Genomic DNA, 23,074 nt, shown 5'->3' with positions numbered 1-23,074 from the left:
TGACGTCTCACTGTGTTGCCCAGGCTGGAGTGCATGGCACAATAATGGCTCACTGCAGCCTTGACCTCCTGGGCTCAAGCAGTCCTTCCACTTCAGCCTCCTGAGTAGATGGGACTATAGGTGTGTAATACCATGCCTGGCCTTTTTTTTTTGTAGAGGAATCTCACCGTGTTGCCCAGGGTGGTCTTGAACTACTGGGCTCAAGCAATCTGCCCACCTTGGCCTGCCAAAGTGCTAGAATTATAGGCATGAGCCACTGTGTCTGGCCTAGCTGCCTTTGTTCTGTATAGAAGAGCTACCCCTGCTCATTCACGTACTCTTTTTTGGGGGACCACGCCAGATTCATGGTCTTTTTTTTTTTAGTATCATTTATTGTTACTATTTTTGATATTCATATTGTCTCCATGTAGTTAGTGGAACTCCTTCAGAATGGCTCCTCTATATCCCTGTTAGCCTTTGAACACTTCATTGCTGTCTGTTGGATCAGAGATACACAAACTTCCCTTGTAACTCCCGGCCCCAGGCATGGAATCTTGTTTTTCTCTGGAGTGGTGCTTCCTTTTACAGTGAGCTGTTATTTAGAAACCAAGCTCTGAGTGCCTACAGTGCCCACATGATGTGACTCTTTTGTTGGATGCTGTATCATTATATATAGTTTGAATCATGTAAATGCTTCAAAAAAAATTTAAAAGGGGGATAAAGCAAATTCTAAAATACAAATAGAACAAGTGCAACTAACTTTTTTTTTTTTTTTTTTGAGACGGAGTTTCGCTCTTGTTACCCAGGCTGTAGTGCAATGGCGCGATCTCGGCTCACCGCAACCTCCGCCTCCTGGGATCAGGCAATTCTCCTGCCTCAGCCTCCTGAGTAGCTGTGGAATTACAGGCATGCGCCACCGTGCCCAGCTAATTTTTTGTATTTTTAGTAGAGACGGGGTTTCACCATGTTGACCAGGATGGTCTTGATCTGTTGACCTCGTGATCCACCCGCCTCGGCCTCCCAAAGTGCTGGGATTAAGTGCAACTAACTTTTAAAATTCAAATTGATAAAGTATAACCATATAGAGGAAAAAATTAATTCAAGAAACTTAAAAAAAAAGCTGACTGGGTGTGGTGGTCCAAATCTGTAATCCCAGTACTTTGGGAGGCCGAGGTGGATGGATCGCTTGAGCTCAGGAGTTCAAGACTAGATTGGGCAATATGGTGAAACCCCATCTCTACAAAAATACAAATAAAGGCCAGGTGACTTGGCTCTTGCCTGTAATCCCAGCACTTTGGGAGGTCGAGGCGGGTGGATCACCTGTGATCAGGAGTTCAAGACTAGCCTGGCCAATATGGTGAAACCCCATCTCTACTAAAAGTATAAAAATGAGACGGGTATAGTGGCATACACCTGTAGTCTCAGCTACTTAAGAGGCTTAGAAAGGAGAATTGCTTAAACAAGGGAGGCAGAGGTTTCAGTGAGTTGAGATCACGCCACTGTACTTCAGCCTGGGTGACAGAGTGAGTCTCTGTCTCAAAAAATAAAAATAAATAAATAATAAAAATAAAAAATTGGCTGGGCATGGTGGCTCGCTCCTGTGATCCCAGCTACTCAGGAGGCTGAGATGGGAGGATCAGTTGATTCCAGGAAGTAGAGGTTGCAGTGAGCTGAGATTGTGCACTGCACTCCATCTTGGGCCACAGAGTGAGTCTCTGTCTCAAAAAAACAATAGCAAAACACGATGCAGTTACTGCAACAAAATTGGAAAATTTCTTTATGTGTAATCAGTGTTTTCCAGTTGTCGCATTTTTTTTACATTTGTAAAATGGGATTCAAATATGGTTGAAATATCTAAGACTGTGAGTTGTATGTTTCTTCTCCATCTCTTTATTTACTGCAGTGTGTTTGTTGAAGATTTTCCTTGTTGTGTCACTGTGGTTATGTTTAACCTGTTTCTGTGATCTCAGTGTTTTCTCTAAGTAGTTGAACTTAATCCTGATTGGTGCTTATGTTTTGGTAAGAATTTATGATAGATCATATTGTGTACTTCCATCAGGGCCACATAACGTCTCATTGTCCTTTTGGTTTGTTGTTTGTTTTCTTGAGTCAGGATCTTGCTCTGTCCCTCAGGCTGGAGTGCACTGGCACAGTCATGGTTCACGGCAGCCTTGAAATCTTGGGCTCAAGTGTTCCTCCTGCCTCAGCCTATTACTGAGCGGTTGGAACTACAGGTGCATGCCATTACACCAGTCTAAAATTATTTTTGTAGAGATGGGGTCCTGCTGTGTTGACCAGACTGGTGTCAAACTCCTTGGTTCAGGCAATAGTCCTATTTTGGCCTCCCAAAATTCTGGGATTACAGGCATGAGCCACTGCACCTGACTTAATTATCCTTTTTTTAATGTTTGAAAGTCATTGGTTATTATCTAAATTCAGTAATTCATTAAAGATTGCAAAATGGTAATATTAGAATTCTATAATTCTTCTTTCTGTTACCAAACCAAACTTGGGCCCTCTCTCACCAAGCACATAGAAGAAGCTAAAACGGACACTGGGATTTGCAGCAAGAGAAGTGGAGGCATTTATTGTAGGGCATCAAGCAAGGAGAATTGGGTAGTTAACACTTAAGACCTGAGCTCCCTGCTGGTTTATAAGCAAGAGTTTTTATTTATTTATTTATTTTTGAGACGGAGTTTTGCTCTTGTTACCCAGGGTGGAGTGCAATGGCGCAATCTCAGCTAACCGCAACCTCCGCCTCCTAGGTTCAGGCAATTCTCCTGCCTCAGCTTCCTGAGTGGTTGGGATTACAGGCACGCACCACCACGCCCAGCTAATTATTTTTGTATTTTTAGTAGAGATGGGGTTTCACCATGTTGACCAGGATGGTCTCACTCTCTTCACCTCGTGATCCACCCGCTTCGGCCTCCCAAAGTGCTGGGATTACAGGCTTGAGCCACCGCACCCAGCATAAGCAAGAGTTTTTAAAGATGATGGTACATGTCAGGAAAGCAGAAGTTACAGGCACAATCATACATCAGCACATGAAGGTTATACATTGATTTCACCAGCTGCCCAAGGTTTGTACCAGTTTACTTTGCCAGCAGAACTGCATGAGTGTTCTTACTCCACACATTCATCCTGACACTTGGCATTTTATTTTGTATTTTTGCTCTTTTTGTTGGCTTTGTGGTGGTACTCTGTTGTGGTTATCCTGTAAGTTAAAACAAGCATTTCTGACCGGGCGCAGTGGCTCACGCTTGTAATCCCAGCACTTTGGGAGGCCAAGGTGGGTGTATCATGAGGTCAGGAGATCGAGACCATCCTGGCCCTGGTGAAACCCTGTCTCTACTAAAATACAAAAAATTAGCTGGGCATGGTGGCAGGCACCTGTAGTTGCAGCTACTTGGGAAGCTGAGGCAGGGGAATGGCTAGAACCCGGGGGGCGAGGTTGCAGTGAGCTAAGATTGCACCACTGTACTCCAGTCTGGTGAAAGAGCAAGACTCCATCTCAAAGCAAACAAACAAGCATTTTTGACATATTATAATGAAATACGAACTATACATTGTACTACCTAAACCTATAACTTTGAAACATGTTGACTCTGTTTATCCCCCTTCATTTCTAGGCTTTTCACTCCTTCCTGCCTTTTCATAGTTCTATTTTGGGTCATTTTTCCTTTTCATGAAAACTCCCTTTGGTGTTTGTTATAATGCATATCTGTTGGTTGTGATTACTCTGCTTATGGTTTTGAAAATCATAAACAGAGTAATCTTTAACTTCTATTTTTGCTGTATATTGAATTCTACCTTTGAGTTTGTTTTCGTTTTTTCCTTTCACTTTAAAGTTGTCATTTCATAATGCGTTGGGTTTTTATATGGTTGCTTTTAAAGTTCTCTTTTGATTTTATTTAGGTTTTATTCTTATTCGAGATCCCCTGAACTCTGTGAAAGTGATTTAATTTTTTTGAGTTTTTTTTTTAAATCCATTCTGCTAATTTCTGCCTTTTTGTTAGAAGAAGTCAACCTATTTAGAATTGAAGTTGGCCAGGCACAGTAGTTCATGCCTGTAATCCCAGTGCTTTGGAAGGTTAACGCGGGTGAATTGCTTGAGTCCAGGAGTTCGAGATCAGCCTGACATGGTGAAACCCTGTCTCTACAAAAAACTACAAAAATTGGGCTGGTCATGGTGGCTTACGCCTGTAATCCCATCACTTTGGGAGGCAGAGGCAGGTGGATCACGAGATCAAGAGTTTGAGACCAGCCTGGCCAGCATAGTAAAACCCTGTCTCTACTAAAAAATACAAAAAGTCAGTTGGGCATGGTGACATGCACCTATAATCCCAACTACTCTCGAGGCTGAGGCAGGAGAATCACTTGAACCTGGGAGGCAGAGGTTGCAGTGAGCCGAGACCACGCCATTGTGCTCCAGCCTGGATGAAAGAGCGAGACTTCATCTAAAAAATAAAAATAAAAAATTAGGTTGAGCTCTGTGGCTCACGCCTCTAATCCTAGCACTTTGAGAGGCTGAGGCAGGCGGATCACAAGGCAAGGAGTTCGAGGCGAGTGTGGCCAATATGGTGAAACACTGTCTTTACTAAAAATACAAAAATTAGCCAGGCGTGATGGTGGATCCCTGTAGTCCCAGCTATTTGGGAGGCTGAAGCAGGTGAGGTGGAGGTTGCAGTGAGCTGAGATCAGGCCACTGCACTCCAGCCTGGGCAGCAGAGCGAGAGTCCATCTCAAAAACAAAGAAACAAACAAAAAAATTAGCCCAGTGTGGTGGCATGCACCAGGAGTCCCAGCTACTCAGGAAGTTCAGGTAGAAGGATTGCTTGAGCCCTGGGGAGGCAGAGGTTGCAGTGAGCCTAGATGGTGCCACTGAACTCCAGCCTGAGTGACAGAGTGAGACCTCATCTTCCAAAAGAACAAGAAAGAAAGAGAGAGAGGGAGGGAAGGAAAGGGGAAAAGGGGAAGGAAGAGGGAAAGGGGAGAGGGAAGGGGAAGGGAAAGGGAAAAGGGAGGGTACAGGGAAGGGGAAGGGAAAGGGGAGGGTACAGGGAAGTGGAAGGGAAGAAGTAAGGGGAAAGGGAAGGGGAAGGGAGAGGAAAGGGGAAGGGCATGAGAGGGAAGGGGAAAGGCATGGGAGAGGGAAGGAAAGGGAAAAGGAAAAGGAAGGAAAAGAAGAGTTCAGGTCATTTCTAACAAGGAAGGACTTTGACTTCTGACAGCTGCTGTTTTTTTCTGTCTTTCCAATTTTTTGTTAATTTCTTTCACTGCTCTGTTTAGCTGATTTTTTAATAGTGTATGTTTTAATTTACTTGCCATTTCCTTTCTTTTTTTTTTTTTTTAGATATTTTGTTAGTTTGCTGTGGAGATTACATTTAACATTCCACATTTGTAACAGTCCAGTTTAAATACCAGCTTTGCCTCAATGTCATACAAAAACTCTACTCTTATAGCTGCCTCCTCCCTCTTATGCCTCTGTTTGTTACACATTACATCTTTATACATTGAGTGCTGAATAGCATAGGTTTATAATTGCTGTGTATGCGTTTGTCATAAACTCCTTTAGGAAATAAAAATTGGAGTTACAAACTATAAATTGGAGTTACAAAATACAAAATGCTGGCTTTTGTACTTAAATAATTTTTTGCTAGAGCTCTTTATTTGTTCATACAGCTTTGAGTTATGAAGATTTTTTTCATTTTAACTTTCCATTTAGTATTTTCTGTAGGACAGGGCTTATGATAATGAGTTATCTTGGCTTTTATCTGGAATGTTTTAATTTCTCTTTCATTTTTGAAGGATAGATTTGCCGGGTTTACAATTCCTGGTTGGCAGGATTTTTATTTTTGTTTTTTCCTTCTTAACACTTGAAAGATGCCATCCACTGCCTTCTGGTCTCTGTGGTGTCTGACCTCTGTGGTGGTTATTTGACTTTTGATAGTTTGGTAATAATGTACCTCAGTGGATCTCTGAGTTTTTCTTACTTGGAGTTTGTTGAGCTTTGTGGATGTAAGATTTGTGTTTTTCATAGAATTTGGGCAGTTCTTGGCCATTATTTCTTTGAGTAATTTTTCTGCCGATTTCTCTCCCTCTTTTTCTTTGGGGATTCCTGTAATTGTATGATAGTCCACTCAGAGGTGTCCCACAGGTCCCTCAGGCTCTATTCACGTTTCCTTATTTATTTATTTTTCTGTTCTGCTCCTCATACCAAATTACTTCAATCATTTTATCCTCCAATTCATGATTCTTTCAGCTGTCTGCTCAAATGGGTTGTTAAACCCTCTAGTGGATTTTAAAATTTTAGTTATTTTACTTTTCAGCTTTAGATTTTCTACTTGGTTTCTTTTACAATTTCCAACTCAGTTCAGACATTGTTTTCCTCATTTCTTTTAGCTTTTTGTCACTTTTAATGACATTTAAGATAATTTATTTAAAATCTTTTTTAGTAAGTCTAATATCTGGGCTTCCTTAAGGAAGGAATTTATTTTCCTTGAGTAGGCTCTATGTTCTTATACTTTGAATACTTTCTACTTTTTTGTTGGAAATTGGATATTTGAATATTTTAATATGGTAACTCTGGATATCAGATTTTTACCCTTCCCCGAGGTTTGCCGTTTTTCGTTTTTGAAAGCTACAGTTGTCTATTTGCTCAGGTATGTGGTCACTGAAGCCTCTTTTCCTTAGCTTGTACTCAGCTAATGTTTTTACGGAGATTTCTTTGAATCCCTGGTGCTAAAAACAACAAATAAACATTTCTCCCAGTCTCTACCCATTGACTCCCAGTCTCTACCCTGTGCTGGGGTACTCCTTAACGTTTAGCCAGGCCGTTTACAACCTTGCTTTAGCCTTTGTGTCCTGATTGCACTGAAGCTAGAGACTAGCTGTAGGTGACAGCTTATGGTCTTCTCAAGGCTTGTGTGTCTGGATTTCTAAATTTGTCAGTATATACGGGGTTTTTTGAAAGCCCAAATTTCCCAAAGAACCCTCTCCAGGTTTTCTTCTCAGGCTTTCAGTGGCATAGTATATGCCTCAACCATGATCTTCTGCTGCAGACAACTGCAGATATTTTTTCCCTGTACAGTGTTTTTGAGCAAGGCCTATATGTTTTATATTCTAAATGAGTTCTGAGTTAGGTGAAACAGAAACAAGCATATTGCATCAGTCTGTCACGTATTTCCCACATAGTTAGAACAGATAATCATAATTCCTTGTAAGTAAGGTCTGTTCTGGTCCCTCTAGAATCAAGGACCAGGGACCCACACTTGAAATGTGGGCTGCCATCTCAAGGCTGTCACCAAGCCAAGGAGGGTTGGGGTAAAGGCAAGTAGAAGTGCCACAAAGCTTTCCTACCATTTTGAAGTTGCCTTTTTTTTCCGTCTGATTTGGCATTTACTTCGTTGCAGTCAGCCTTTGACCTTTTCAGAATTCTGACAATGTTTGTTCTGATAGTTTCTGCTTGTTTTTTGATGCCTCTGAGGGACCTGAGCTTGGTGCTGCCTACTTCTTCATTCTGCTGGCATCATTCCACTTCATTAATTTTGTCCTCTTCCTTATTTCTTTCTTATTATATAAACTTTTTGCTTTAGAAGTTTTAGATTTATGGAAAAGTTACAAAGACAGTACAAAGAGTTTTCATATTCATTGACAAAGTTTCCCCTGTCATTAACATCTTATATTAATATAGTACATTTGTCACAATTAATGAAACAATGTTGATATATTATTACATAATGATCACTTTATTCAGATTTTCTTAATTTTTCCCTAATGTAATTTTTCTGTTCCAGGATATTTCCATCATGTCTCTGTCGGCTCTTCTTGGCTGTGGCAGTTTCTCAGACTTTTCTTGTTTTTGATAACCTTGACAGTTTTGAGGGGTTCAAGTCAGGTAGTTTTGTCCCTCAGTTGATAATTTGTCTACTGTTTTCCTCATAATAAGACTGAGGTTAGGGGTTCTTAGAGGAACACCACAGAGGTGGTATCATTCAATCACATCATATCAAGGGAAAATGCTGTCAGCATGATTTATCATGGTTGTATCACTGTTGATTACCTGGGTGAGGTAGTGTGGTCATGTTTCTCCACTGTAAAGTTATTCCTTTGTCCTCTGTTTTCAACTGTACTCTTTGGAATGAAGTGGAGAGTTATGCTATACCTCCTTGATGGCTGAGTTTCCCTATAAACTATTAGGAATTCTGCACAGCAGATTTGTTCTCTTGCATTTATTAATTTAATCATTTGTTTATATTAGTATGAATTCATTGCTAGTTATTTTGTACTTTGGTTATAATCCACTACCTTGTTCATTTTGTTGCTCAGATTGCTTCAGCTTGGCCTTTAGGATGTCTTCAATTGGTTCCTGTGTTCCTTTAACATAGCCCATTATTGTGTTTTCATTTGAGTACTTCCTCATTTTCTGGTACCAGAAGTGATTTCAGGCTCATTGTATGCATGCTCTGCCCCAGCCCTAGAAGCAACTGTTTTTTTTTGTTTGTTTGTTTGTTTTGTTTTGTTTTGAGATGGAGTTTTGCTCTTGTTACCCAGGCTGGAGTGCAATGGCACAATCTTGGCTCACCACAACCAAAGCACCTGGTTTTTAAAGGAGCACTGGTTTTCTTTTCTCTCCCTCCCCTGCTTCTTCCCTCTTTCCCTCCCTTCCTTCCTTCCTCCCTCCCTCCCTCCCTCCCTCCCTTCCTTCCCTCCTTCCCTCCTTCCCTCCTTCCTTTCTTTCCTTTGTTTCTCTTTCTTTCTCTTTCTTTTGAGATGGAGTCTCATTCTGTCACCCAGGCTGGAGTGCAGTGGTGTGATCTCGGCTTACTGCAACCTCCTGCTTCTGGTTTCAGCGATTCTCTCTCTGCCTTCCGAGTAGTGGGGATTACAAGTGTATACCACTATGCCTGGCTAAATTAGATTGTTTAGCTTTTGTAAGATATTGCCAAACTGGTTTCCAGAGGTGCTATATCATTTTGCAGTCCCACCAACTGTGAATCAAAATTCCTGTTGTTCTGCATCTGAACCTAAAATTGATATTGTCATTGTTTTGGATTTAGTAAATGTCATGGCATCTCATTTAAATCCATTGTTTTGGATTTTAGTAAATGTCATGGCATCTCATTTTTATTTCTGTAATGACACATGATGGTGAGCATCTGTTCATATGTTTATTTGCTATTGGTCTGTCTTTGGTGATGTGTCTGTTCAGATCTTTTGCCTATTTTTTTTTTCCTTTTTTTTTTTTGAGAGGAAGTCTCGCTCTGTCACCCAGGCTGGAGTACAATGGCACAATCCCAGCTCACTGCAACCCCTGACTCCCAGGTTCAAGCAAGTAGCTGGGATTATGGGGCTGCCACCACGTCTGGCTAATTTTTTTATATTTTTAGGAGGGACGGAGTTTCGCCATGTTGGCCAGGCTGTTCTGGAACTCCTGACCTCAGGTGATCCACCTTCCTCAGCCTCCCAAAGTGCTGGGATTACAGTGCTGAGCCACTGTACCGTCCCTTTTGCTTATTCTTCAAGCTGGATAATTTGTGTTCTTATTATTGAGTTTTGAGGGTTCTTTTGCATATTTTGGTCATAACTCCTTTATTAGATAAATGTTTGTAAATAGTTTTTCTCAGTCTGTGGCTTGTCTTTTCATTTTTGTAGAAGTGTCTTTTGCAGAGCAAAACATGAATTTGATGCTATAAATTTCCCTCTATAAACTACTGTCTTTGCATCCCATACATTTTGAGAAGTAGTATTTTCATTTAAAACTTTCTTTTGAGACGTTTTCTTCGATCCATAGGCTATTTGTGTGTTATTTAGCTTTCAGGCATTTGGAGGATTTTTCAGCTGTCCCTTGCTTATTGCTTTCTATTTGATTCTGTGGTAGTTGGAGAACATGTTTTTTATGTGATAGCTATAGTGTTGAGTTTGTTAGGGTGTGTTTAATGGCCCAAAATGTTTTATGTTGGTGAATGTTTTATGTGAACATGAACAGAATGATAGAATGTGTATTTTATTGTTTGGGATGGAGTATTCTATAAATGTCACTTAGATCAAGTTGATTGCTAGTGCTATTTTGCGTCATCTATGTACTTACTGATTTCTGCCCTGCTTGATCCATTAGAACTTACAGCGGTGTTGAGGTCTCCAATTATGGTGTAGATTTCCAAGTTCTCCTTTTACTTGTAACAGTTTTTGCCTTATGTATTTTGATAGTCTTTTGTTACTTGCATATTTGTTTCAGATTATGTCTTCTTTCTCTAATATGATTTTAAACCCATCTAATAAACTCTTCATTTCAGGTATTATATTTTTCAGCTCTAGAATGTCCATTTTGTGTATATGTGTGTGTGTGTATGCATGTATGAGAGGTCTCTGAGACCACCCCCAGGTTATTAATGATTCCCTAGGATGACTCTGTGTATATTGGAGCATGGTATTAGAAACCAAAATTGGGGTGCTGGGTGTGCCTATTGTTACTGATGTATTATTGCTTGTAGACCCATAGTCACATTTATGGCTATGATTTATCGTGGTGAAAGGATAGAGAGCAAAATCAGCGAAATTCCCAGAGTCTTCTCCGAACAGAGTCTCATAGAACACACTTAGCTCCTCTAGCAATGACATCTGACAACGCACATAAAATATGTACCAAGGAAACTCAGTAGACATTTGGTGCCCAGAATTTTTATTAGAGGCTGGTCACATAGGTTCTCTCTGGTTATCATGTACCGAAATTCTAGAGTCCCAGAAGCAATGCACATATTGAGTATAAACCATATTACTTATGTAAACAGCTCAGGCTCAGTGAGCCATTCTTATCAGAGACGGTTTAGGCCAGAAGCTTTCTGAGATCTAAGTTCCCAGATGCCAATTATGGATAATCTTTTGTAGCAGACCTTTCAAAACTTAGTAGTGTCAGGCCTGCGATATTAACGTTTTTTCTGTGTAACACACATACCATGTATGTGTTGAACTCTCATTCATCTCTCAGTATTTTCTTCTATTCAACATATTAATTATAATTTGTTTTGAAGTTATTGTTTGTAATTTCACTGTCTTGGTCACCTGTGAGTTTGGTTTTATTTGTATTTTTAAAAAATTTGTCCCTATCTCTTCATATCGCATGAAATTTTTTTACTGGATGCCAAATACTGTGTTTAAAAACAGAAACACTGGAAACATTGGTGGAAGCTCCAGAAGATGATCTCGTTGAGCAGAGAAGATTAATTCTTTTCTCTGAGGGCATGTATTCACTTGAATCAATATGTGCTGAGCTTGGTCAGGGCCTGTGCCATATTCATTTCAATCCCATTATTTATTTAAATAACAAAGTTTTACTTCCTTGATGACAGTTAACTTGATAAGGTAAGCGGTAATATGAAACAATGAATATTTCCTCTGTAACTTCAGTCTCCTTGGTATACACTGCTAGCTCCTGCAGTGTGCAACTTAATAAATGTTAATCTGTATATGTCCTTATCAGGTCATAAGCACTTTGAGAACAGGGACCATGCTTGTCTGTTTTCATCAGTAGGATTTACAGCAGCTAGCACAATTCCAGGCCCTTAGTAGAAATTCAATTTATACAAGATATTTTGTATTCTATATAGTATAGCACAAAGGGAACCTATCTGTCATTTTTTAGTAAACTCTAAAGAGATTAATTCTCTTAAATCTTTTCTATATCATCTAGTTTTGACCATTTCATATAAAAAGAATATACTATTACAGGAACAAGTGTCATTCAAGGATGTATGTGTGGACTTCACTGAGGAAGAATGGTATCTGCTGGACCCTGCTCAGAAGATGCTATACAGAGATGTGATCCTGGAAAATTATAGCAATCTTGTCTCAGTAGGTAAGGATTTTTATCCCCACATGGCTATCAATAGCATGCATTTATTAGTTGCTGAAGCATATGAATGCCCTGTAGTTTTCCGATTTAAAGCTTGAGATTGAAGGCTCTTGAGATGAGAAATCCCATTTGGCCACCATAAATGTGCTCTTCCCTCCTCAGGGATTGGTTCATTTGTGCACCTTCTTTGAGCAGCTGGTGAAGTTTTGCCTTTCTTCCCTGTCATTTATTCAGAGTCCCTGAAGCCAAGCTATTTAGCTCCAGTCCTGTGTTACTTTCTCTTAACAGGGTATTGCATTACTAAGCCAGAAGTGATCTTTAAGATTGAGCAAGGAGAAGAACCCTGGATATTAGAGAAAGGATTCCCAAGCCAGTGCCACCCAGGTGAGTTAGTGAATTCAAGGCAGATGAAAGCCAGAGGAAACTAGAACTTAGGTAATTGTTTTAGGATTCGTCACCTTTGGTATATTTTTCATAAAAGTCTATTTTTAGCTCCCGACCTTTGGAAATGGTCAAAAGCAATTGACCCACATCCCTGTTGCTTTAATCACCCCTCCATATGTTATGTGACTCATAAATCCTTTTCATTTTTTGACATTTTTGAGTATTTTACTTATAATCCAAACCCAGCTGGCTTCATTTTAGATATGTTTTGTTGGCTAGTTTGTCTTTATCTTTTGAAGTTGTTTGGCTTCCTTCTGTTGTCTTGGACACCTTTTGTTAGCTGACAGGTGTTCATGCAGTCCTTCCATATATTCATTTAACAATACATAACGAGCGCTAACTATGTCCATTATGTTTTAGGTAGTTAACAGAATAATGGTCCTGGTATCATAAAGTGTGTATTACAATAAAGGACAAAAAATTGTGTGTGTGTGTGTGTGTGTACATGTCTGCATGTGTATATATATGTGTGTGTGTGTGTGTGTTTGTGTGTGTATAGGTACACACATACACTGTGTTGGGTCATGCTAAGTGCTATGAAGAGAATTCACATGGGAAAGGAGGACGAAGAATGACAGTATATTCTATTTGGCAAGTAAGTTCAAGAGAACCTTTTTGAGGACATCCCACATTAGAGATGAGGCTTTAATAATATGAAAGTGTGAGCTCTGTGGATTCAGAGTAGTCCAGGCAGAGGGAACATCAGATACCAAACCTCTTAGGCAAGTGTGTTCTTAGAATGTTTAAACAGTGTCAGTAATTCGAGAAGGAGATGTTAAGTGGGGAACCACTGTAACTGGAAGCTAGCAGGCATGGTGGAGACTGGTGGGAGATAATGTTGTGAGAAGTAACGTGAACCATGGTAGATATGTTAATTTTACTTTTGGTGCTGTGAGAAACTGTTTGTTTTGAGTAAATGTAAATCAGCTTAAGTCATCAGATCGTATATTCACTGCATAGATGTCAGTGCATACATCTATGCAGTGAATATAGTGTTGTGGGTGGTTGTGGGTGGCATGGGTAGGGACGGGGTACCATTATATGCTTCAGAGGAGAGAGGATAGTGGATGAGACTGTGCTGGAGGTGCCAGAGGTACTGAGAAGTGGTAGGTTTGTACAAATATCTTGAAGATGGCGCCAAGAGCATTTGCTGTCAGATTGGATATGAGATAAAGGGGAATGGAGCATGACCCCAATAATTTGTCTCAAGCAACTAGATAAATTAGGGTATCATTTACTGACACAGATAAAAATTAGGAACATATAAGGGAGTTATCACAGATTTAATTTTGAACATGAGAAGTTGGAGGTAACTGTTAGAATCAAGTCTGTTTTTGACTAGGAGGTTGATCATGTGTAAGTACATGGTTGAGGCTAGAACTAGAAGTATCCATTTGAAAGGTATCAACTTTAGATGATGTTAAAGGAATGAGGCGAATGAGATCTTCAAGAGCAGAGGTGAATAGACTTTTTTGTAAATTACCAGATAGTAAATGTTTTAGGCTTAGCAGGCCACTTATGTTCATGGTTGTAGCTGCTCCTCCCCATCTTCTTTCTTTTCCTTATTCTTCTTCTTTCTCCTCTTGCTCTTTCTCCCTCCTCTCTTTTCCTCTCCCCTCCTCTCTACTGCCTTATCCAGCATTTTCCATTTAAAAACTTAAAAATCATTCTTAGGTCAAGGACCATTGCTTTGTAGTTATATGCCAACCCCTTTTCTAGAGTGTGATTGTATGTAGGTGAGAGTTGTCCTGGGACAATAATGCTTTTAGTAAGTATTAAATTCACCCCTTTGAGAATATTGTAGAATAACAGTCTGAGGTACAGAAAAACCAGAGAGCCTGGTTTCCTGTAGTCAAACAAGGTTGATTCTGCCATTCTACTGCTGTCTTGAATGGCAACCATGTCATCACTGTACTAAACCTGTTAATACCTCTTACTGGTCTCTTTGTTCCTATTGTTATTTTTCATTTAAAACTATCTTCTACATACCTTTGTATTCTCACTTTTCATTGATATCACTCCAAAGCAAAACTGTGTCTGTGTTGTCTCATTCTTGACTCAGTCTAATTGCTAGTTGTCTAATTCCTTTCTTTCTTTTTTTTTTTCTTTTTTGAGAGAGAGTCTTGCTCTATAACCTAGGTAGGAGTGCAATGGTGTGATCTCAGCTCACTGCAGCCTCTGCCTCCCAGGTTTAAGGGATTTTCCTGCCTCAGCCTCCTGTGTAGCTGAAACTACAGGCGCACACCACCATATCCAGCTAATTTTTGTATTTTTAGTAGAGATGGGGTTTTACCATGTTGGCCAGGATGGTCTTGATCTCCTGACCTTGTGATCCACCTGCCTCAGCCTCCTAAAGTGCTGGGATTACAGGCATGAGCCATTGTGCCTGGCCTTCTTCTTCTTCTTTTTTTTTTTTTGACATGGAGGTTACTCTTGTTGCCCAGGCTGGAGTGCAATAGTGTGATCTCAGCTCACGACAACCTCCACCTCCTGGGTTCAAGTGATTCTCCTGCCTCAGCCTCCCAAGTAGCTGGGATTACAGGCATGCGTTATCACACCCAGCTAGTTTCATATTTTTTTTAGTAGAGGTGGGGTTTCACCATGTTGGTCAGGCAGGTCTTGAACGCCTGACCCCAGGTGATCCACCCACCTCCACCTCCCAAAGTGCTGGGATTATAGGCGTGAGCCACTGTGCCTGGCCTTGTCTTCATTTCTAATTCCTAATCGCTTATTTTCTTTTTTTTTAGTCTAAAGCATTCAATTTATCTTTCTTTAGCTTAACAAAGTAACCTAAAGTTGCTGCTTATTAATAAATTAAATTACCCTTCCTTTTATTTTATTTTTTTAATTGTAAACCCTTGTCTCAAGAACTGACTTTGAATAGATAGCAGCAAGGGAATTACTCTGTAAATTTCCGTTTCAATGACTATAATAGGATAGTCCTTTCCTACCTGTCTTAAATTTCCTTGTTTGTGCTCCCCAAAATTTATGTCAAATCCCGCTCTATTCTGTATCTTAAATTTTATTTAGAAGTATTTTCTTATTTATCAAAAAACTCCCAGTCTTGTTTGCCTGGCCTTTTTTTTAGGTAATTCATACTGTGTTTGTAAAGTGTTTAGACATAGAATAATAATGGCTTGTTATTATTTGACTTATTTCTAAATTAGAACTTAATTTTTTGCTGAAACTTAAATAGCCCAGATTTTATGACATTAACTCACCAGTGGCTATATGCCGAAAATTCAGACCTGTTCATATGGCTTAGGGTTGCTTAGGATTTCTGTCTCTATTGAGATTTTTGTTCTCCAAAAGAGAAAGGCCTCTCTTACTAATTTGGATATTTTGATAATTACTTTGTTAATTATCTATGTAGCCAGATATAGGAGAGAGGTCATTTATTTCCATACACTCTGAAAGCATTCTATGATACTGTTGCTAAGTACACATTCCCATATTTTGTCCTGCTGTATGATCACTGATCAGATTCAGTGCATGTTGCTTTATAAGAATAATGTATAGTTTACTCAGTGAGGGCAGAGGAAACAAGACTATAGTAACACCTGCCAAGATCTGGACTCTGGTCACAATAGAGGGTATGACATTGAGCAAGGGATTTACTTTATGTTACAATGAATTATATAGACAGTCATTTCTAAAGAATGGGTCAAATGGAGCCTTAAAATGGTAGAGCTGTTATAGAGATTTTTCCTTTCATTATTATTAGTAGTAGTAATTTTTTTTTTTTTTAAGTTAAAGTAGCAGTTCACTGAAGGATATCCAGGATCTAAGGAGAAATAAGGATAGAATGTTTCTAGTTGAGTGGAAGGTTTGTTGTTGGGGATGAGCAATTTGTGAGAGTTGCTCACAACTAATCTCTAGCCAAACTGCACAAAAATATTTTTAATGAATTTGCATAATATTGAGAAGATGAGGGTATAAACTATGCTCTACAGCTTTTGAACCTAATTCTTATGTTTCTCACTACCACTTACTCTATTTCCTTTTAAAAAAACAACTCCCGGCTGGGCGCAGTGGCTGAAGCCTGTAATCCCTGCACTTTGGGAGGCCGAGGCGGGTGGATCACGAGGTCAAGAGATCGAGACCATCCTGGTCAACTGGTGAAATCCCGTCTCTACTAAAAATACAAAAAATTAGCTGGGCATGGTGGCGTGTGCCTGTAATCCCAGCTACTTGGGAGGCTGAGGCAGGAGAATTACCTGAACCCAGGAGGCGGAGGTTGCGGTGAGCCGAGATCGCGCCATTGCACTCCAGCCTGGGTAACAAGAGCAAAACTCCGTCTCAAAAAAAAAAAAAAAACAACTCCTTTGAACTCATTCTGTGTATTTCCTTCCCTTTGAAAGAAGAGCTCTCAGAATATCTCCATCTCCTGTTTATCATGTCTTGAGTTTATTTTACCTTCCCTAGCTTGCTTTTCCGACAGCATTTAAAAGAGTATTTCTTGTCAATAAAACTTAAAGAAAACGCTAGATACTGGGCTGTATAGGACTATTCTTTTGAACCCAAGGAAGTTGATGTTTTCAGAATGTTAATTTTCCTGTTGATTCAAAGATAGAAAGAACCATGTACTCTGGTGGGAATTCTGCCTCAATAAACTGTGTGTGAGTGGATTAGCACCAAACTCTGTTTTGTGTCCACCAAACCTAATTCATCCTCTGAAACCCCTTGTCTGCTCATCTTCACCATCACTTTACCCAGTGTTCATTGTCTCTGTTGGGTTTACCTCATTTTCTCTGAGTTTTTCTATTTTGGAATCAGTCACTCTAGTTCCCTGTGCTGTGAATTTTATTTCTCCTTTTCTTTTCAGTTTTGAAGGTTATATTTATAAAATATTAAATGTCATTGACAGTTTCCTCTCCCCGTTTCCATGGAAGCATAATGTTTTCGATCTAAATCTTCTTGAAGGGTAAAGAAAATGTACACTGGAACTCAGTTCACACCGGGAAGCTGAACCTAAAACAAAAGAATTGACTGTATGATAGGGCATTTGTGTAAAAGTTCAGTTCCATCAGAAATGTTTTAAGGTTCATAAGATGTGGTTATTTCTCTCATTTCTAGAAAGGAAATGGAAAGCTGATGACGTGTTAGAGAGCAGCCAGGATCATGAAGATGACCATTTTTGGGAGCTTCTATTCCACAACAACAAAAGAGTAAGTGCAGAAAGTGGAGATAAAGAAAGGAAAACTTTCAATTTGGGCACAGACCCTGTTTCTTTAAGAAATTATCCGTATAAAATTTGTGACTCATGTGAAATGAGTTTGAAAAATATTTCAGGCTTAATTATTAATAAAAAGAACTGTTCCAGGAAGAAGCCTGATGAGTTTAATGTATGTGAGAAATTGCTCCTTGATATTAGGCATGAGAAAATTCCTTTTGGAGAGAAATCTTATAAATATGATCAAAAAAGGAATGCCATTAATTATCACCAGGATCTCAGTCAGCCAATTTTTGATCAAACTTTTGAGTATAATAAAAATGGACAAGGCTTCCATGATGAGGCAGCATTTTTAACAAATAAGAGATCTCAGATAGGAGAGACAGTCTGTAAATATAATGAATGTGGAAGAACATTCATTGAAAGTTTAAAGCTCAATGTATCTCAAAGAACTCATTTGGAAATGGAGCCATATGGATGCAGTATTTGTGGGAAGTCCTTCTGTGTGGATTTAAGATTTGGACATCAGAGAGCTCTTCCAAAGGACAATCCTTATGAATATAATGAATATGGGGAAATCTGTGACAACTCAGCTTTCCTTATCCATCAGGGAGCATACCCAAGAAAGATTCTCCGTGAATATAAAGTGAGTGACAAAACGTGGGAAAAGTCAACTCTCTTAAAACATCAGATAATACATGTGGGGGGAAAGTCTTATAATTACAATGAAAATGGGAGTAATTTCAGCAAGAAATCACATCTTACCCAGCTTCGGAGAGCTCACGCAGGAGAAAAAACCTTTGAATGTGGTGAATGTGGGAAAACCTTCTGGGAGAAGTCAAACCTCACTCAACATCAGAGAACACACACAGGAGAGAAGCCCTATGAATGTACTGAATGTGGGAAAGCCTTTTGCCAGAAACCACACTTGACCAACCATCAGCGAACACATACAGGAGAAAAACCCTATGAATGTAAGCAGTGTGGAAAAACATTCTGCGTGAAGTCAAACCTCACTGAACATCAGAGAACACACACAGGGGAGAAGCCCTATGAATGTAATGCATGTGGGAAATCCTTCTGCCACAGATCAGCCCTCACTGTCCATCAGAGAACACACACAGGGGAGAAACCCTTTATATGTAATGAATGTGGAAAATCCTTTTGTGTGAAGTCAAACCTCATTGTACATCAAAGAACTCACACAGGGGAGAAACCCTATAAGTGTAATGAATGTGGGAAAACCTTCTGTGAAAAATCAGCTCTCACTAAACATCAGAGGACTCACACAGGAGAGAAGCCTTATGAGTGTAATGCATGTGGGAAGACCTTTAGTCAGAGGTCAGTACTCACCAAACATCAGAGAATTCACATGAGGGTGAAAGCTCTTTCAACATCCTGAATGTTAGAAGCCTTCATACACCTGTGAAATTTGTTACACATTTTCAAAAAAGGAGATTAGAGAAAGCCAAAGAATGCCAGAAACTTGTAGAAAATGACTTCTGGAATATGTGAAAGCTTTCAAGAAAAACTAAACTTTTCATTGGAAAATTTGTACTGAGGGGAATCCTATTCATCTAAGTAATACGGTAAAAATCTTTATCTAGAATTTGTGTTGTTTAGTGTTATATTCCAGATGTGATACCAAAATTTTATTGTAAATATAATGGACAATATTCATTTATACCCATATTCACAGTAGAATCTGAAGCTTATAAAAGATGAATGACAGCAGCATTAAACATGTATGTAGAGTCCCCGATGTTTGTAGACCTTATGTGAGTATGCTAATGTAATAAATTTGAATATGCTTGATCTGTATATTAGAGCTCAACATGATTGTGAGGAGGAAATATGTACCCTTAATTGAGTAACTACTATGGTATGTGTTAATATTTTCTACACTAAATACCACTGGTGTCTTTATAGGTTGATATATATATGTGTATGTTTGTATGTATGTATGTGTGTATATGTAAATATATTTCTGCACACATACTTAAATATAGTGATGTGCTAGTATAACCTCATACTGACTTAAAAGTGCTGCTGATTGTTAAATTTTAAGGAATTTTGTGAGCCAGTTATTAAAATCAGTCATTATTTAAAATATGTAAACTTACAGTTAAATTGAATATGAAGGTAATAAATACTCAGCATTCATCACTTCCTAATTATTTGGCTACATTTCACTATTACCTGGGTTGTTTTACTTATATCATTTAATCTGTATGATGAAAATACCATATAATTATGTGTACTGCACATCTATCTCTTCCCAACTCCACAGTCAGTGCTGTCTTGTTGGTAGCTTGGACTTAGTGGGAGTATTTACACCATGGAAATTGACAAACTATAAATCAGGGTTTTAATTTTCTCAGAGAACCTGCTGTCATTATAGCACATCACTGTGGATATATGAAAGCATATTTGGCAATACAAACTGCATACCCCCTTTTCTATTACCTGACGTAAATAAATGGCTATGGCCATTTATAGCTGAACTGCGTCTTCAAGAAAGAAGCCAAAAATATGTTTCTGAGGTTTTTAACTACCTCTGAATCTGTCCTACTCTAAATACTACCAGAGTCTCGTAGGTTGGCTGGTATGTTTTTAGTGAAATATTATTTCTTTTCATTTTTTGAGACAGAGTCTTGCTCTGTCACCAGGCTGGAGTGCAGTGGCCCGATCTTGGCTCACTGCAACCTCTGCCTCCTGGGTTCAAATGATTCTCCTGCCTCAGCCTCCTGAGTAGCTGGGACTACAGGTGTGTGCCACCACACCCAGCTAATTTTTGTATTTTTAGTAGAGATGGGGTTTCACCATGTTGGCCAGGATGGTCTTAATCTCTTGACCTCATGATCCACCTGCCTCGGCCTCCCAAAGTGCTGGGAGTGAGCCACTGCACCCGGCCCAGTGAAATATTATTTCACAAAGAACTATATTACATACCTTTCCTCTGACTGTTTCCTGGCTTATATGCATGAATATGGTCAATATTGAACTATCACTTCAGTAAGGAAGTTAAACAATAGTTTTCTGACATTTTTCAGCTACCTCTGGGTCATTTTGTAATGTAAATGCTGTCAATAATAATGATTTTTAGCTAAATTATGCAAAGGTTAACATCAGTTATAAACAGTAATACTGTACTCCTCAAATAAAAAGTGGTGGTATGTAATGAAAGTCCCTTTTCATACCCTTGGTACTTCATTGTGTATCTATTTAGGCATGGTCTATATAACACTAGTTCTGCATATTAGTATTGTAGAGTCGCTCTGCCTCCTTTGTCCTGTTGTTTCCTTTGCCCCTTGGAACACATCAGTCAGCAGTTCTAAAAGACACTGCCCACATGATGGCCATTCCTTACTTCATCCTTGCTGAGCTAATTTGTATTTTTGTGCATCCTTCTCCCAGATGACTTAGGTGGTAAGTCCAGATTAGTCAAAGCTAATCGTGGAAATTCAATTTCAGTGATTTTGTTGGGGTGAACTTGGGAGCAAAGATGTTTGGAAAGTATTTTGTAGTACTTCTGGGAAAGATCTCCTTGATAAAACATTGTCATGACATGAGAAGGGACTGTTCCTCTTCTGCCGGGCTTTTTTCATGTCTGTACATGGTATTGGCTTATTGTTTGTGTCTTTGAAAAAGGGCAGTAGCCTGAAGATAACAGTGCACAAGGTGGGAAAAGCTGGCTCAGAGGTGACATGCTCTCTGTACCTGCTGTCTACTGAGACTTCGTATAACCTGCAATAACTGTTTTTTATTTGGTCTTAGGGCTGTCTGATACTTAGAGCTGAAGGCATTCCAGCTGACACAAAGGAATATTTTTCTAAGTGTTAATGTTCTGTACAGTAGTTAGGGAGAAGAATTATTTCTTTTGACAAGTTAATATAAAGATGGTTGTTTGTATCAGCCATGGTTCTTTCTGGTGGAAAACAGAATTCTCCAACTAAAAATATTTTAATGGCAGACTGATTAGAGTGGTATGGGCCAGAAACAAGGGACATGGAAACACACAGAGACTTGTATCAGCAGGAAGCCGTTGCCATTCTGAGGCTTGAAGGGGCAAGATTGGAAACACTGTTACCAGAGCCCAGTAAGAACTGCTGTCATGGAGGAGGCGCAACCTTGTAAGAGACATCATTACTACCAGAATTGTTGTGCCGAATTGCTGGTGCCTCTCTTTGGAGAAACCAACTAGGTATATCTGCAGAAGAGCAGAGGTGGACACAGGGAAGGGTGGAGAGAGAATCTGGGAAGAGAAATGGAGAATAAGCAGTACAGTGTTTTTCATTTCTGTGAATTCCTATGTAGAAGGCTCAGTGTTAGAAATAAAGTTACTCTACTAGTTGAAACTTAAGTGTTTTGGTTTGTTCTGCTTTCTCATTGGTGTAAGTAAACTCCCTTTGGAACCACACAGGTATGTCTCCTTCAACGTGTATGAAGTGGATATATTAAATCACATTATTCATACTTCTGTGTGGTGTTCCTTATTGTATGTGGTATAAGGTGTTCTTCCAAATAAATAGCCAGTTGTCCCTGCACTGTTTGATTAAATTCATCCTTTCCCATGTTGATTTGATACATTTTTATTATGTACTTAAATATATGTTGTGACTGTTGCTTTCATCTGCTCATTGCAATTTTTCTATATTCTTTTAGTAATAGAACCGGTCATTGTGATCATGGGGTGGCATTTACTCCAATCCTGGCTTCACAGAATACTGTGTCTTCATGGCCTCCACATTTGTATTGATCCAGAAATGATCATTTGTTACAAAATAGACCAGTGACAACCTATCCTAGAATATTTTTATTGGGAGGTCACCATAGACTGGATAGTTTCGTACTGCTGCCAGCAGTCATATTCAGAAAGTACATTTGCTCTATAATCTATTGAAAGTCAGTCCTCAACAGAAAAAATGAAAAAAGAAAAAAAAGTTCTATAAAGGAAATTATCTGGGCTTGGTGCGATGTCTCATCCCTGTAATCCCAGCGTTTTGGGATGCCTTGGTGGGCAGATCAGGTGAGGTCAGAAGTTCAAGACCAATCTGGCCAACGTGGTGAAACCCCATCTCTACTAATAATACAAAAAAGGAGAAACATTAGCCAGGCATGGTGGCCGGTAACTGTAGTCCCAGCCACTTGGGAGGCTGAGGTATGAGATTCCCTTGAATCTGGGATGTGTAGGCTGCAGTGAGGCAAGATTTCACTACTGCACTCTAGCCTGGGCAACAGAGTGACACTCTATCTCAAATAAATAAATGAATGAATGAATGAAAAAACGGAAAAGGAAAAGGATATGGCTGTAATAAGCATCATAAAGAAAAATCAAAATAGGAACAGTTGTCACAGATATATACGGTTTGATTTCAGATAGGATGGAGAGGAAAAGACCTTAGTGAGCAGGCTACATTGAGAGAGGAGTAATGTGGATAAAATCTCGAAGAAGAGTGTGTGTTCACATGGGTATATCTGACACATGCATGTAAACCAAAAACTTTATATGATTCTGTTTCATGAGACACTTATTCTAATTACCTGTACTGTACTTTTATATTTTCTCTTCTACTGCATTCTATTAAAATAAATACTTTTTTCCATACACTACACTGATCTCACAG

At 39.3% G+C, this 23,074-nt stretch overlaps 1 protein-coding gene across 19 annotated transcripts in view; it reads left to right on the top strand.

Moving 5' to 3' along the window:
- Nucleotides 1–23,074, top strand: part of ZNF248 (zinc finger protein 248) — an 83,084-nt gene that overhangs the window by 23,956 nt on the left and 36,054 nt on the right. For 8 of the 19 annotated variants that reach the window (XM_078345208.1, XM_078345207.1, XM_035267540.3 and 5 more), the window contains 3 exons: nucleotides 11,707–11,833; nucleotides 12,119–12,214; nucleotides 17,351–17,442. In XM_078345208.1, the coding sequence (XP_078201334.1) occupies nucleotides 11,707–11,833; nucleotides 12,119–12,214; nucleotides 17,351–17,442 (315 nt within the window). Of the gene's footprint in view, nucleotides 1–11,706; nucleotides 11,834–12,118; nucleotides 12,215–17,350; nucleotides 21,806–23,074 lie in introns of those variants that run through there. The other 11 variants (XM_078345201.1, XM_035267537.3, XM_035267535.3 and 8 more) reach the window with 3 other exon arrangements.

The sequence above is a fragment of the Callithrix jacchus genome, chromosome 12, assembly GCF_049354715.1.
Source record: "Callithrix jacchus isolate 240 chromosome 12, calJac240_pri, whole genome shotgun sequence".
NCBI classification, from domain to species: Eukaryota; Metazoa; Chordata; class Mammalia; order Primates; family Cebidae; genus Callithrix; species Callithrix jacchus.
This window is presented reverse-complemented; position numbering and strand designations above follow the sequence as displayed.